At 41.3% G+C, this 13841-nt stretch overlaps 1 protein-coding gene across 2 annotated transcripts in view; it reads right to left on the reverse strand.

Moving 5' to 3' along the window:
• Positions 1-13841, reverse strand: part of LOC117435680 (collagen alpha-1(XXII) chain-like) — a 128971-nt gene that overhangs the window by 57243 nt on the left and 57887 nt on the right. For both annotated transcript variants that reach the window (XM_059010208.1, XM_034059034.3), the window contains exons 18-22: positions 12615-12668; positions 12351-12404; positions 11165-11200; positions 9998-10021; positions 9531-9584 (exon numbers count right to left, since the gene is read on the reverse strand). In XM_059010208.1, coding sequence (XP_058866191.1) covers positions 9531-9584; positions 9998-10021; positions 11165-11200; positions 12351-12404; positions 12615-12668 — 222 coding nt within the window. The remainder of the gene's footprint in view (positions 1-9530; positions 9585-9997; positions 10022-11164; positions 11201-12350; positions 12405-12614; positions 12669-13841) is intronic.

Here is a 13841-nt window from a genome sequence, read left to right on the forward strand (position 1 = left end):
AGGACACTGAGGAATGGACAGTCCAGTCAAGACCCTCCTCAGCTCATTTATAAGAGGCTCTATGGCTATAGCATAGAGCATACCAGACATGGAACACCCCTGACTAATACCTCTCTGAACGGGGAAAGGGGCGCTTGATTTTCAATAAAACATAAATGTCACCATAGAGTAGCTGAACCTTCTCTAAGAATGCGGTCCCAAACCCAAAAGCTTTTAGTGACCGCCACAGGTAGAAGTGATCTACCCGGTCGAAAGCCTTTTTCTTGATCTAACGACACTACACCTACACCTGCATTGAAACCAAAAAGCCTGGAAGCTGCCAGTATGTCTCGAACTAAAACGATATTATCAAAAATGGATCTGTCTGGAACATAATACATTTGGTCTCCTTGCACCACCTGCCCTATCACAGTCCTGAGGCGGTTTGCGAGGGCTCTGGAAAGGATTTTATAGTCGGCACAGAGCAACGACACAGGTCTCCAGTTGTTCATATTACACAAATCTCACTTTTTAGGGAGGAGAGTGATAACAGCTCTTCTGCAACTCTCTCAAAACTTTCTCCTGCACACTCTCCCTCAAAACCCCAATAAGTCCTCTCCCAGCAGAGACCAGAACTTTTTATAAAACTCCACTGGGAGGCCATCAAGTCCAGGTGTCTTTTTGTTGTTCAGCCCCTGGAGAGTGTCAGAGAGTTCAGTCAGTGTCAGAGGGCTTTCCAGCCCCTTGGCTTCCTCTTCAGGCAGCTGAGGGAGGCCCTGCAGGAAACGCTGTGATTCTACTGTCTCCTCCACCACTTCTGCTGTAAACAGGTCCTTATAAAAACCCACTGCCAGCTTCCGGATATCTGCATGCTCCCTCAGCTCCTGCCCAGCCGCTGTCCTCAGGCAATGAATAACTTTGCTCTGTGCACTCTTTCTCTCCAGCCCAAAGAAATACTGAGTGGGTGCATCCATTTCCACTAAGCTCTGGAAACGCGATCTCACCAGAGCCCCCTGCACCTTTATGTCCAGCAGATCCGCTAACCCCCTTTTTTTTACATTTTAGGCCCTCAATCAGCCTTTCGTTTGGACTGGACTCCGGAGCTCTCTAGAGCTGTAGGATGTCCACCTCCAGCTCTCTCATGGTTTTATTTAAGCTCTTTGTGATGTTTATATTGCTCATGCCTTCCCTACATCCCAACATTGCCACAATGAGGAGGTCTCTTTTTTTCATCTCCATCTCTCCCAAAAAAAAATTAAAAACTTTCCTGCTTGTCATTAATTAAAGCAGTATTAAAATGCCAGTATGCACTTTGTAGTCTCAGAGAGGGGAGCAACACACTAACAGAAACTAAACTGTGATCTGACAGGCTTGTGAGGGTGATAAAACAAGATTTAAAAATATTTAAATAATCTTTAACAGTATAAGAACGATCCAGTCTGGCCATCGAAACATCAGTGCCATGTGTTTTGACCCATGTATATTGCCTATCCTTTGCATTAAGGTTTCTTCACACATCAACTAGTTCAATATATTTTTCAATCCTAACCAGTTCCTTGGCAGACTGGGGATGTGGCTCAATGTGATTCCAATCTAATCTGCTAATAGCTGTGCAATTAAAATCCCCATCTAAAACTAACACCTCTTCCATTTTACATTCTGCCAAAATGTCTTCAAGCCTCTGGAGGAAGCTTACTGTCTCCCTGCCGTCAGTGGGTGCATAGACATTAATAAAAACAAACACTCTGCCTTCAATAACCACCTGGACTCTGAGTAGGCGTCCTTGTATGATGTCACAGACAATTACAGAACTCGGTTTAAACCCCTCAAAAAACAAAATGCCAACCCCATCACTCACATTGGTTCCATTACTGAAAAAAAAACATCTCCTTTCCAATCCTTTTCCCAATCAACCCGATTTCCTCCATCTATGTGAGTCTCCTGCAAAAACGTAACATGCATATTTTTCTGCGAGATATATTCGAACAATGTGGCTCTTTTAATAGCATTTCTACAGCCATTAATAGTAAGGCACCCAATTTTAAAGTTAGTCGTTGAAGAGTTTGAAAAGGAAACACACAGATATTCAGAAAAGAAAAACAAGCAGACAGTAAAGTGAAAGAGAATTAGGAGTGTACTGGCCATCAGGACTGACTGTGTTTAACACTGCCACAGTTTGCTCGATATGTATTTCAGGCGCAATAGTTCCTGAGTATTAAACGTTTCCTGAGCAGAAACGTTTTGTTTTAAACCTTGCACTGAGCTCAGAAACAAATCAATATTGGGACAAAAAAATCCTCCACATCAATTCCCCTTCGCCGTTCTGTCTGCTCCAGGAAATCTTTAATGCTGTGAACACTATACCCTCCCCGGGGTTTATACACACCAGCGATTGTGATGCTTGAGAGGAATCAGTAAGACTGCCTTCATCGTCACTGTCTACAGCGGGATTGTCTGTCACTGTTCTGACAGCCTGCGCGCTGCACAGCTCCGCAGAGCTCTCAGGCTTCCTATTGACACTGCTGCCATCTGAAGAACCGCTGTGTATTTTAGTGACAGCACTGTCCTCTGTTTTATTAGCCATTTTTTTCCCCGGCAATCTAAAAAACTCACTGTCCTCTGCAAACTTTAACCCTTCTACCTGTATCTGCACATCGCCCCATACACTAGCCACCGTCTCTGTTTCTATTTGCTCCCTCTCTCCCTCCGTTCCTTGACTGTCTGCGCTCTCATTGTCAGTAGTTTTATTGTTTATACCATTCTTTGCTTCCCCTACACCACTCCCAGAATTAATTTGCTTTTGCTGTACCTTTGCTGTTTTGGTTTGGCTTTCCGCCCCCCAACACAGAGTCACTGCCTGTCTCCTGGAGCTCAGCTGCCCCACCGTCACAAGCCTGCTCTCCCTCCCTGCTGCCCGCAGGTACTGACCGCCAGTGAGCCCAGCACCGGCCGGTCCTGGCTTCTACTTATCAGCAGTCTCGTCTCCCTTACTCCCATCACGCTCCCTACTCTCTTTCTCGGGACAGTTTTTCACAATGTGACCTTCAGTCCCACATCTATAACACTTCATCGAGTCAAAGGTTGCATAAATGACATAATCACTGCCATCCACCTTAAACTTAAGCACAATGTTAAGATCTTCATCTATGTTTTTTAAAATCATAAACAACTGCCTTCTGAATGAAATGCATGTTTCAGATGTGGTGACTTGCAGCCTAAAGGGATTCTCTTCAGCCCGGACATGAGCTGCCCATATCTAGCCAGCTCCCTCTCTAGCACCTCATTTTTCTGGAAAGGGGGAACATTAGAGAGGGTGATTTTCCTAGCGCGACAGCTAAAGGAATTACTGGGATTGTTGTTATTCACAACAATCCCCTTTTCTACAACCATAGATACGAGTTCGACTGTACCTAAAAAAAACTACAATCGACCCGCTCATGCGAGAAGCTGATTTTATGTTGTCACAGCCGACTACCTCCCCAATAGTGAGCACACATTCCTCCAAAGGGATAAAACCCTCGGTGGAAACTTTAACTCCGTGTCGGGAGGTTAACCTTTCAAAAGAAAAGTTTGGAGGCTCAACACAGTAGAACTGTTTAACAGTACATTTTAAAACAATAAATGCAAAACAGTATAAAGACAAAAAAAGAGCAAAAGACCTGCCAGCAGCGCTTACACACACACATCACCACTCCACACACACTCACTCCGCCAGGCAAAACAAGTCAATAGATAGATAGATAGATAGATAGATAGATAGATAGAGGATATGCCATAGCCCAAGTGGAAATATCAAATGTTTATGAGTTAGCCTTGGAGGAGTGAAGCAGAGCCACGACTGATGTCAAAGAGGTCAGGCTAATGAGTATCTATCTATCTATCTATCTATCTATCTATCTATCTATCTATCTATCTATCTATCTATCTATCTATCTATCTACTTTTTCTGTCTGTTGGTGCATGCTGGGTGTGTGAGGGGTGTGTGATGCTGTTTTTTTTGTTGTATGTGGTTTTCTTTTTTTAATTATTTTTATTTGGGATATAAGTGTTATTTAGTGTTTGTTTTATTTGGGTGTTTTCAAAGATGTTACCTGACTTTGTCAGTATGGCCAGTTCTGGGGGAGGGGAGCTCCCTCAAACTTTTCTTTTGAAAAGTTAAGCCGTCGTCATGGGGTGAAAATCATGTTGGAGGGTTTTGTTTCTTTGGAACAATGTGTTTTAGAGTTAGGTGAAGATGTGGGGTGCGAAAATGTTAAATTTGCATCTCGAGTGAGTGGGTCAGTTGTTTCTAAACAAAATTAATCTCATTGCTAAAGCTGTTGCAAAGGGAATTGTGATAAATGAGACATTTATTACTGTTTTACCATCCAGAAAGGTTATCCTCTCAAATGTTCCTCCATTTTTAAAGAATGATGTGATAGAGAATGCACTTTCCCGACACAGACAAATTGTTTCAAGCCCGACGAGAATCCCACTGGGATGTAAATCTTCTAAACTGAAACATATAATTTCTTTCTGTAGGCAAGAAAATATGATTCTGAATGACATGAAGAAAGAGTTAAATGTAACCCTCAAATTTAAAGAGGAAAATAAATTATATTATATGGATGTCATGAAATGTTTTGGTTGTGGGAAAGAGGGGCATGTTGTTAAAAACTGTCCTGAAAAAGAGGTTAGTGAGGGGCAACAGGAGAAGGGAAAAAAGAGTGTGTGTAAAGAAATGGAGAGACGAGAGACTGGGCAGGAAGCCAGGACCGGCTTCAATGACCCTGCAAATGGCAATAACCAACAGATAGAGACTCAGGGGGCTGAGAGACTGGATCAAGAGATCAGTACTGAGGCGAGCATGAGTGAGCTGACAGTGACTGAAAAATGGGGCAGTGAGGAGACAGTAAATAGCACTGAAGAACTGTCAGCTTTTGCTATGGGCAGCACTGTGGAAGCAGTGACTGATGGTGAGAAATCGAGTTGCAGCAAATAAACAGAGAGTGTGTTTGGGTCTGTAGGGCTCAATCAAACAGTCAGAAGAGAAAGTAATGTAAATCCAGCAATGGAGAAAATGGAAGAGGAGACAGCAGTGGAGGAGTTTGAGTTTAAAACTGAAAAAGAAAAGGCAGAGGAAAAGGGCAGACGATAGTACTGCAAAGAAAAAAGCCAATGTTACAGATGAAAGTGTAGCGGAGCCTGAGCAGAGTGGAGCATTAGGGTCACCATCAAAGCTCCTGAAGAGAGCTCAGAGATAGACAGCGAAGAAGAGGCGAGTCTAACTGACTGCTCTCAAGCATCAGACTCGGCTACCTCTGGAGCTGGCTACAGTGACAGCAACATAAAGGATTTTTTTAGAACTCATGAAAGGTAGAAGAGGGGTCAGTGTTGAGGATCACTTTCCAAACATTGCTTTGTTTTTATTAGCGGCACGATTCACGTCACAGAAAGCGTTGGAAAAATCTGATCAGTAAAGTCAGTAAACAGGTTAAAAAATTAATGATTTTAAATGGATTGGAAAATGGTGTTTTTTCTTTTTTACGTCAGTGTGTTTTTTTTTGGATTTTAGATTAAATTTTAGACCTGACCTGACTCATGTATGGAAAAATGTTAACATTTCAAATAGACAGTAGACATAGGTCAAATACAGCAATAATAATGTGTCCACTTGGCCAGGTTAGATCGCTTTTATGTTTTTAAACAGCATTTTAATTTGGTCACCAAGTGTTTTAATTCTCCAACTGGGTTTTTTGATCATTCAAAATGGTACCCTCCCTAAAGCTAGGAAAATCCTACTGGCATTTTAATATTCAGCTTTTAAAAGATACCCATTTTAAAAAATGCATGAGTTTTTTTCTGGGAAAGGTGGATAGAGCAGAAGACTGCTTTTACTTCCCTGGCTGAGTGGTGGGATGTGGGGAAGGTGCAGATCAGATTGTTCTCTCAGCAGTGCACTACTAATGTCACAAAGAGGATGACTGAGGCTCTGGGACAGCTGGAGAGGGACATGTTAGAGCTTCAGGGAGCTCTACAGTCCAATCCCAAAAGCAGGTCGATTCAAGACCTCAAGAACAAAAAAACAGCAGCTGGCTGAGCTGCTGAATGTCAAAGTGCTTTCGTGACACTATTAAAGGATGACCTGTACGCAGTCCACAATGAAAGCGTGGAGAAAGGAGCGCTGCCTCTGACCTGCAGGAGGGCACTATTATCAAAGAAAGGGGATCTGTGTAATAGCGACAAAGTCAAGCAGAGGTTGACAATTTATATGAAAGTCAAAAATATTTTGAAACAATTTCATCGGCCAAAATAAACTGGCAAAAAAGTTAAGGTTTTTTGGTAGGGGATTGGAAGGGATATGTCACCCCAGTTCTGCCGGGTGGCTTGCAGTGGAGCCAGGAGGAGATAAGTATCTGGGAGTGTACTTGGGGAATGAGAGGGCAGTTAGGAAAAACTGGGAGGGGTTGTGATAGAAAGTAAAAGGGCACCTGCAGAAATGGCATTGGATTTTACCAAAGATCTCTTACCAGGGAAGAGTTTTAATTATAAATAATCTGGCAGCCTCTATTCTTTTTGACTTAGGTGTGTGGAGCCTCAAAAAGACCTTTTAAAAGAAATTCAGACAGTTTTTGAGTTTTTTTTTTTCTGGGACAAATTACTTTGGCTAAGGCAGTGTGTGTTGCTTTTGCCTCTTGAAGAAGGGGGACAAGGTTTGATGGACCTGTCCAATAGACACAGAGCATTCAGTCTGCAAACAGTGAAGAAACTGCTGTATAGCAGTGAGAAACTTCACTTGACATATGTGGCTCTGCTTTTACTGCGTCAGGTTGGAGGGCTGGAGTTGGATAAACAGCTTTTCCTCCTAGATAGTGCCCAGGTCAACTCTCCCAACCTGCCACCGTTTTACCAAAGTGTGCTCAGGGAGTGGCAGAGTCTGAGGGTTCAAAGAGGCGAGGGAACTCTTGATTTTTATTGGCTGCTAGAGGAACCTGTCATTTGAATTAACGGTATCTCACTTTCACAAAGTCAGTGGTAAAAGCTGGGATGACAAAGCTACAACATGTTGTGGATGTGGAAAACTCAAAATGGAAAAGTCCACAACAGTTGTCATCATCTCTGGGGTTACGCTCCATGAGAATAGCTGGAAGGCTACTGTATCAGCTTCAAACAGCCTTGTCCAGAGAGCAGCAGGAAATTCTGAAAAAAGGTTTCTCAGAAATGAACCAGGCCTTAATTGGGACCCCTTTCCCCTCTTTATTGATTTCCCCATCTGCCCATCTGAAAATCTGACAGATCTCCCCCTGGCAGATATAGAGGGCAAAAAAGTATATGCAATGTGAATTAAAATACATCATAAAAGACAATTACAAGAACTTCCAGACACACACACATTGGAGGGAGCAACTGGAGGTGAGAGAGCAGGCCGCACCGGCCTGGAGGAGTCTCTATAAACCTCCTTACCCAAGAGATCAGGGGACCTGCATTGGAGACTCCTGCACACCATCGTCACTGTAAACTCATAAGAGATCAGGGGACCTGCAGTGGAGACTCCTGCATACCATCGTCGCTGTCAACTCATAAGAGATCAGGGAACCTGCAGTGGAGACTCCTGCATACCATCATCGCTGTCAACTCATAAGAGATCAGGGGATCTGCAGTGGAGACTCCTGCATACCATCGTCACTGTTAACTCATAAGAGATCAGGGGACCTGCAGTGGAGACTCCTGCATACCATCATCGCTGTCAACTCATAAGAGATCAGGGGATCTGCAGTGGAGACTCCTGCACACCATCATCGCTGTCAACTCATAAGAGATCAGGGGATCTGCAGTGGAGACTCCTGCACACCATCATTGCTGTCAACTCATAAGAGATCAGGGGATCTGCAGTGGAGACTCCTGCATACCATCATCGCTGTTAACTCATAAGAGATCAGGGGATCTGCAGTGGAGACTCCTGCACACCATCATCGCTGTTAACTCATAAGAGATCAGGGGACCTGCAGTGGAGACTCCTGCACACCATCATCGCTGTCAACTCATAAGAGATCAGGGGATCTGCAGTGGAGACTCCTGCATCATCGCTGTCAACTCATAAGAGATCAGGGGATCTGCAGTGGAGACTCCTGCATACCATCATCGCTGTCAACTCTTAAGAGATCAGGGGACCTGCAGTGGAGACTCCTGCATACCATCATTGCTGTCAACTCATAAGAGATCAGGGGATCTGCAGTGGAGACTCCTGCATCATCGCTGTCAACTCATAAGAGATCAGGGGACCTGCAGTGGAGACTCCTGCACACCATCATCGCTGTTAACTCATAAGAGATCAGGGGATCTGCAGTGGAGACTCCTGCATCATCGCTGTCAACTCATAAGAGATCAGGGGACCTGCAGTGGAGACTCCTGCACACCATCATCTCTGTCAACTCATAAGAGATCAGGGGACCTGCAGTGGAGACTCCTGCACACCATCATCGCTGTCAACTCATAAGAGATCAGGGGATCTGCAGTGGAGACTCCTGCATCATCACTGTCAACTCATAAGAGATCAGGGGACCTGCGGTGGAGACTCCTGCACACCATCATCGCTGTTAACTCATAAGAGATCAGGGGATCTGCAGTGGAGACTCCTGCATACCATCATCGCTGTCAACTCATAAGAGATCAGGGGATCTGCAGTGGAGACTCCTGCACACCATCATCGCTGTCAACTCATAAGAGATCAGGGGATCTGCAGTGGAGACTCCTGCATACCATCATCGCTGTCAACTCATAAGAGATCAGGGGATCTGCAGTGGAGACTCCTGCATACCATCGTCACTGTTAACTCTTAAGAGATCAGGGGACCTGCAGTGGAGACTCCTGCACACCATCGTCGCTTTCAACTCATAAGAGATCAGGGGACCTGCAGTGGAGACTCCTGCACACCATCGTCGCTTTCAACTCATAAGAATAACAGACAAATGCCCCTCTTTTGCACAGAAAGAGAGACTGTTTTTCATGGTTTTGTTTTCTGTTTCCCTTTGTGTTTTTATAAAGCACCTGTTTGTTAACTTTGCTTTGGATTTTTCTGAGTGTGCTTTTAACTTTGGTGTACCTTACACAAAAAGGAAAAAATATTTGTGTCAGTTGACAAATTTCCTTTTAGGAAAAGCCAAGCTCTCCATTTTAAAAAGCAGGAAGGCTCACATTGCTGGTGTTGGTGAAACCAACAAAGTTACTGTTTTTAGAATACTGGTTATCAACAGGATTAAACTAGATTTTAAATATTACAGTATGGTAAATGATCTGGAAACATTTCTTTGAATTGGTGTATTGCTGGTGCACTTTGTGAGACTGATGGAGGGATTTTAAATATTTATTTGTAATTTTCTGTTTTTGCTATTCATTTAAATATTGAAATACTTGATTATGTAATACTGTAATTTGTGTTGTGTTATCTTGTAATTTCAAAGATTTGTTTCTTTAAAGTGGAAAATACTGTTTTTTTAAAAAGGTAAAAAAAGTATCTATCTATCTATCTATCTATCTATCTATCTATCTATCTATCTATCTCTATTACTTACTGGTGGCCCAGCAGGTCCAGATAGCCCTGGAGGTCCCCGGGGCCCAGGGGGTCCCTGAAAAAACATTAAATATATATATCATTTAAATATGTTCCACTTTTAGGTTTACATGCAGTCTTGGCAACATTCCATTCCCATTTTTTTTACAACATTGCTCCAAGCTCATTCTATCTGTTTTTTTTTTCAGTATACCACTGGAAATGCCAATCATAGAAACTCCATTTGCAACAATTTCTGCTACATTTGTATCACAAACTTGGCCTGATTCCTGGTCATTAAACATACAAATGAGAATGGTCCGATTCTTAACTATACAAGTTATTACTAGCAACCAAGTAAATGAAAACATGTACTAAAGGCCCATAGTATCGTAATGATATTACTAGCATATTTCAAAAGAATCAACAGAATAAATAACTGGGCAAATAACAATACAAAAAATCAATAATGGTAAGTACTCTACTTACTGCTTCTCCCTTCACGCCTTCAATCTAGAAAGAAAAGTATATACATATATCAGAAACATAAATATAAATTAAACATGTGTTTACAGCAATTGCTTTAATATCAATACTGAATCTGGTGTTGGCAATAGACCGATAACATTTAGGCTAGGTTAGGTTATATTTAAATTATTTCCTTAATTTTTATTGTTGAATATATATTTTTTATTTTTTTTAATACAGTCACTGATTCTAAAGCCACTTTCACACTGGCATGCTCTACACGGGTCGAAACCTACCCAGGTCGGGACCTGGTGTCATGCAGGTTGGCCACGCGATTTCACATTGCTTTTGAGAAAGCTGTGTTAACCTGGGTGACAGACGCAAGTAAAGAATGCGCGTATCAATGCCCCGGAAGCAGCTTGTTAGACGCTTCCATCAAAGCTTCTCTGGATTGAACCGTCAGCCCAAACGTTGATTAGAGCAAATGTTTCTTCTTCCCTGCTGCAATCTGGCTCATGGTGTGTCTCAAGCAACAGAAATATGGCTAAACAGAATAAACAAAAACGTTCCTTCCGGAAGTGAAACCTTCAGGTAGGTGTGGCTGTTTGTTATTTTGTCAGCTTAAGAACAGCCATCATGCATTTTGTCTCGGTCAACCCAGGTCAAAGCGTGTCAACCCACATCCTGAGGTGGATCGCTGTGACTCGGGTAAACAGGATTGTGACCCGGCTAGCCAGAACTCAGGTCGGCAACCACTACCACCACAAGCCAGCATCTTAAACACAATGCGAAAGAGGCAGGCACATTTCGCTTTGACAGGTAATAAGGGCCATAATGGTTTATGCTGACACTGAGTTAAAGGAAGGGCACTATTGCTTACAACTAGTATCACTTTTGTTTAACAGTAAGTTTACTTGATAGAAAAGCTAATAATACATTAATAAACTAAAAAGGGTTGTTAACAGAGAGCTCTATAGTTTGAAATGGACTCCCACTGAGAGCAAACAGATAAGCCATATGGGTAGATATAAGAGCTAAAGCTTACAGATTTTGTGTCAATTTAGTCCTGTTGCGAAGATAATCAGCCAGTTTGGTAACAAGCCTAATGCATTGCAGTTCTGTGAATCCAGACTTGAGGCAACAGGTGTTGCAATGTTTGATTCAATTTAAAAAAAAAAAAATCCTTACCGCATCTCCTGAAATTCCAGGAGGGCCCATTCCACCCTGCCAAGAGAATACAAAAAAAAACACCAGAGTGGGAATGAAAAAGTGGGACTACTGCATATTTCATTGTTCTCCATAAGAACGACAAAGTTCAATGGAAAAGTAAAACATCCTCTGCAAACTCACGCCAATACTGATGCAAAGAGTAAGCTGTATACAGATTTCAAGGGGTAATGCATGTGATATACGATTGGCCAAGGAAAGAAAATAATCATGAGTGTGTGATCTAAATGTGGTCAAAATAGTATAGTAATATGTATATTATACACCTATAAAGTGTTAATAAAGTGTGTGTGTGTGTGTGTGTGTGTGTTTCAGGGGTTCTGAGTTCTGTCTGTATTTTGTATTTTTTTTAATTTTTTTTTACAAAACATATCATTAAATATAACTTGCAATTCAGTGCCACATACCATAACATAATTAAAATCCATAATAACACTAGTGCTACTACGACTGTTCTTTGTAACATAAACACACATTAATTAAAGGCGGATGTATTTCCAATCAGAGCCAGATAATCACATGCATGTTGAAATGTCCTGCATCAAAACAGGGTTCAGTGTCACATACTATAAAGCAATCAATAATAACACTATTCTTCAAAAACATTCCAAGTACATTTTAACATGAACACAGTGCAAATCAGACGTGGATATCAATTCAAAGAGGAATCAGGTTAGCATGTGCATTCACATGGCTGTCAGTGGGATGCATCGCATCCACAGAGATGCTATTAATAAGCTTTCCATCTATTTCAGTTTGGATTTTGGAAATATTAAGAGTTCAACATGTAATCTTAAAGGGCACTCCTCATTCCCCTTTAGAGCAGAGATATTTCGGCAGCTTTCACCTTAACAACTGCATTTCATGCATGCATTCGTAGTGTCTTATTCGTGTTTGTTTTTGCATGAGCTACTAAACTGTGAGGTTGTTATTTACTCTCAGTTTCTCAATGTAAAATCTCTATATTCTGAAGTACAATATGAATTTATAAACCGCTCCCTTTCTGCCACTAGACGGAGACATTGTGTCCTCTGGCGAAATGGCGAGTACATGTAATATTCTCCTCCGCCAGGTATTTTTAAAATACCAGTTGAAAGCTTGATGCAAGAAATTATGTCAAACATCTCTGCTTTGAAACAATCCATACCTTTTCACCTTTGGGTCCAATAACACCAGGTAATCCATTGCTTCCTTTTAATCCCTGTTTGAAAAACAAAAACTAAATATACAGTATATTGCACGAGACAAACAATAATGAAAAGTATAATAATAATTAGCAGTGCATGATACCTTTCTCAATAATATCATGTGAGAGAGGCTAAACTGAGTCAAGCACCAATCTAAATGACCCATTCCAGTTGTGTATTAAACTAGCCTTTAAACAATTTAAAATATATTTAAGTAAACTTACATCTTTTCCTGCGGGACCCATTTTCCCAGGAAATCCATCTAGGCCATTTTCTCCCTTGTATAAAAAAAATATATATTTCTGTCATTCAGGTTAATCTTATTTTATATGCATGTAGCAGAGGACTATGGACAAAAGTTTTGCATCACTATAAAATTAACTAATTTTGCTTCATGAAGTCGAATGAAACCTGCAAAATAATGTTACGTTAACATATTGAATTAACATATTGTAGTTTTCCATATACTTAACGAAAAACTGACAACGATTGAAAAATGTGACATTTCGAAATCTAACATGAAATAGTGTACTGCTATTCTGGCTTGCGGTTGACGTTTGAGATATCATTTTGTAGTTTATTTGATTATATAACGTTAAATAAAATATCTAAATTATGTTGATCAAGTTTTTTTTTTTTTTAATTATTATTATGTCTCAATCCTAAAATTCTAGGTGATGCAAAACTTTTGGCCATACAGTAGCTGTACAGTCTCTGATTTTTGTTTTGTTTTCCATCTATAATTAACAGTGTTTTACTGAAAGCCATGTCGGGATTAAAGCAACTTTAGCAAATCTAGATTTTTTTCCCCCTACATTGCTACAAATAACATTCCAAGATTTCCCTATACATCTCCAATTGAACCCTGCATTTGCAGTTCAGCTCTCCCAAGCGGATACAGTGCATCCTCTTCACTGTGCATTGATGTTAAACATTTGAACAGACATGCACTGTAGGTAGAGCAGGAAACAGACAGAGAAGCTAGACAGATTTACTGTTGATGTACGTGATTGCTTTAACAGCCCAGCAACAGAAACCAAGAGGATAAGATGTCAGAATGCTTTTTTTCTTGGTGAATTTGATTCAAATACACTGGCCAAAGTGCTCCCAAATGTGCACCCTGTTAAGCTTTTTGGGCAGGAACTGATTTTTTGCTTTTGCCCAGCGGAGCAAAAATATGTAAAAGCCATCCCTAACTAAAATGGATATAGCTGTGAATGTAGGTGACTTAGTGAAACATGGGCTACAGTACCAGAAGTAATGAAGTTGATATCATATTAATGAATTCCCATTTCCCATTTCCCATCATTTTATTTCCTTTCCATACTGTAGGGTTCCTCACATGCCACTGGCTTGTAATAACAACAGCTGGGCAGGAGATGTACCTGAGGCGGATGGGTTACTGATTATGAATGCCTAGTCTTGGATCAATGCGGCACGCTGGCTTAACT

The sequence above is a fragment of the Acipenser ruthenus genome, chromosome 3 (assembly GCF_902713425.1).
Source record: "Acipenser ruthenus chromosome 3, fAciRut3.2 maternal haplotype, whole genome shotgun sequence".
NCBI classification, from domain to species: Eukaryota; Metazoa; Chordata; class Actinopteri; order Acipenseriformes; family Acipenseridae; genus Acipenser; species Acipenser ruthenus.